General features: G+C 46.8%; 1 protein-coding gene across 1 annotated transcript in view; it reads left to right on the top strand.

The window, feature by feature from the left end:
• Positions 1–2,500, top strand: part of LOC119598291 (tolloid-like protein 2) — a gene marked incomplete at its 5' end in the record, with an annotated part of 90,398 nt that overhangs the window by 63,537 nt on the left and 24,361 nt on the right. Inside the window, 1 exon segment of the mRNA XM_037947951.1 lies at positions 1–135. This exon segment is cut by the window's left edge and continues 90 nt beyond it. Within this exon segment, the coding sequence (XP_037803879.1) occupies positions 1–135 (135 nt within the window).

Here is a 2,500-nt window from a genome sequence, read left to right as displayed (position 1 = left end):
AGTGGCGAATCACGGCCACCCACGGCGAGCGGATTGTGCTCAACGTCACCCACATGGATATCTTCAAGAGCGACGGATGCAAGACGGATTTCCTCGAGATTCGCGACGGGTACTGGCACAAGAGTCCTCTGCTGGGTGAGTGACGTGGCTCTTTTATTTTGTTTTAATTCTACTCTTTCCTATTTTATTTCGTTTTCTTTTGGAGTGGGTGGGGGTGGAGGGGGGGGGGTTCTCCTTTGTTGCTGATGTGAATTGCTTTAGTGCTGTTGCTGCGGGTGCCTCCGTTTCGTTGCTTTTCTGTTTGTTGCAGTATCTACTCGATTCTATACATCTTTCCCTCTCCCATTCCCTCTTCCTCTCCCTCTGTCCATCTATTCGTCTGTTTCTGTCTCCCTTTTCTCTACCTAAATTTTTCATTCTCTCCCTCTCGATCTCCTCGGTTTTCCTCCTTCCTCTCTCTCTCTCCCTTGTTTTCCTCCTTCCTCTCTCTCTCTCCCTTGTTTTCCTCCTTCCTCTCTCTCTCTCCCTTTTCTTGTTCTTTATCTGACCACCACCATCGTCATCGTCATCGTCATCGTCATCGTCATCGTCATCGTCATCGTCATCGTCATCATCATCATCATCATCATCATCATCATCATCATCATCACCATCACCATCATCATCATCTTCATCATCATCTTCACCATCATCTTCACCATCATCATCACCATCATCATCACCATCATCATCATCACCACCACCACCACCATCACCATCACCATCACCATCACCATCACCATCACCCCCCCCCCCCCCCTCTGTGTCAGCCAGGGTGCACTCCATGGGCTCACTGCATTTAATCCAGAAAACGTGGCAACTAGAAATATCCTTCACCAGATCTCTACACTATCAGAACAGGGCATTCAAGTGTCACTATATTGGGTATATCTTCTGTGGCAGGGTTGATCAATTAGCCAAATAAGCACTCTCCCATGAAGAACCATATTATGCAGTACTGCTGTCTCTCAGTCAGATGAAAAAAAAAAAAAAAAAAAAAAAAAAAAACGTGTTATCAGCTGTCTTCGAGATTATGAGCGTCAGTTATGGACCGCTGGAAGCAAGAAGCACAACGGACGTGGCACTACCTGGCATTGCGAGAGTTGCTGGGACATCAGATGCAGACAAACTCTCTAAGTCTATAATGGACTGTCTCGGAGGCTAGGCATAGGATGTCAGTACGCAATATAATATGTACAGACGCAGTCTTAAAGACAAATCCAGTGTCATATCACCACTGCAAACTTCGCATAATTTTACCTATTACTTCGTTGCACGAAAACTGCATCTTATCGATCAAGCAGTACTGTTCACGATTAATACTTATTGACTATATTGATTTTATAATAGCCACTAGTCATGCCTTTGACATGATTAGCGATATGGTACAACCCTTCAGGCAGGCAAATAATGCAAATGTCTGACTGACAGCCCTCTACACAAATAGAGTCACAGCCAGCTTGGATAGATGCTTTGGTGTCTTACAAGAAATCTACTTTTTTGTAAATATTTTTTAGCATCATCATCTCTCTCTCTCTTGCCCCTTTTCTTCCTCCCTCTCTTCCATCTCCTCCTCCTCCACAATCTTCTTCCCCCTCCCCTCTCCCTATCTCCTATTCTTCTCCCTCCTCTACCTCCTTCTCCACCCCATCTCTTCCTTCATACTCCCTCTCTCTCCCACTCCTCCTCCCTCTCTTTCTCCCCATTCGTTTCCTTCAATTACCTATTGTGTTTACAGTGCATCCCTCTTCACCCCCCCCCCCCCCGCCAAGACTCACCCGATATCCACCTATTTATTTCCCTTTCGTGGGCGGCTCACAAACAGGGCTTCGGAACTGTTTATTGTGGCTGGCAAGTGGCGATGACGTAAGCCGTGACGTCTCGCCGTTTTTGTAATTCCGATCCAGTATTCACGCGACCCCCCCCCCCCCCCGTTCGCGAGGTTTCAGCTTGCATGCGGAGGGGGGGGGGAGAGAAAGACTTTTTCAGTGTTGTATGTCATTTGTTATTTGTTTTCTTTTGTTTTACTTTATTTATGTATTTGTTTATTTAGTTATAGGCTGTGTGTGTGTGTGTGTGCGTGTGTGCGTGCGAGCGTGCGTGCGTGTGCGTGCGTGCGTGCGTGCGTGCGTGCGTGCGTGCGTGTGTGTGTGTGTGTGTGTGTGTGTGTGTGTGTGTGTGTGTGTGTGTGTGTGTGTGTGTGTGTGTGTGTGTGTGTGTGCGCGCGTGTGCGTGTGTGTGTGTGTGTGTTGAAAAATGGAGAAAATGTATGGGTGGGTAGAGAGAGAGAGAGAGAGAGAGAGAGAGAGAGAGAGAGAGAGAGAGAGAGAGAGAGAGAGAGAGAGAGAGAGAGAGAGAGAGGGGAAAGAAAAAGAGAAAGAGGGAAAGAAAGAGAGAAAGAAAGAGAGAAAGAAAGAGAGAAAGAAAGGGAGAAAGAAAGGGAGAAAGAAAGGGAGAAAGA

This window comes from Penaeus monodon, chromosome 41, assembly GCF_015228065.2.
Source record: "Penaeus monodon isolate SGIC_2016 chromosome 41, NSTDA_Pmon_1, whole genome shotgun sequence".
NCBI classification, from domain to species: Eukaryota; Metazoa; Arthropoda; class Malacostraca; order Decapoda; family Penaeidae; genus Penaeus; species Penaeus monodon.
This window is presented reverse-complemented; position numbering and strand designations above follow the sequence as displayed.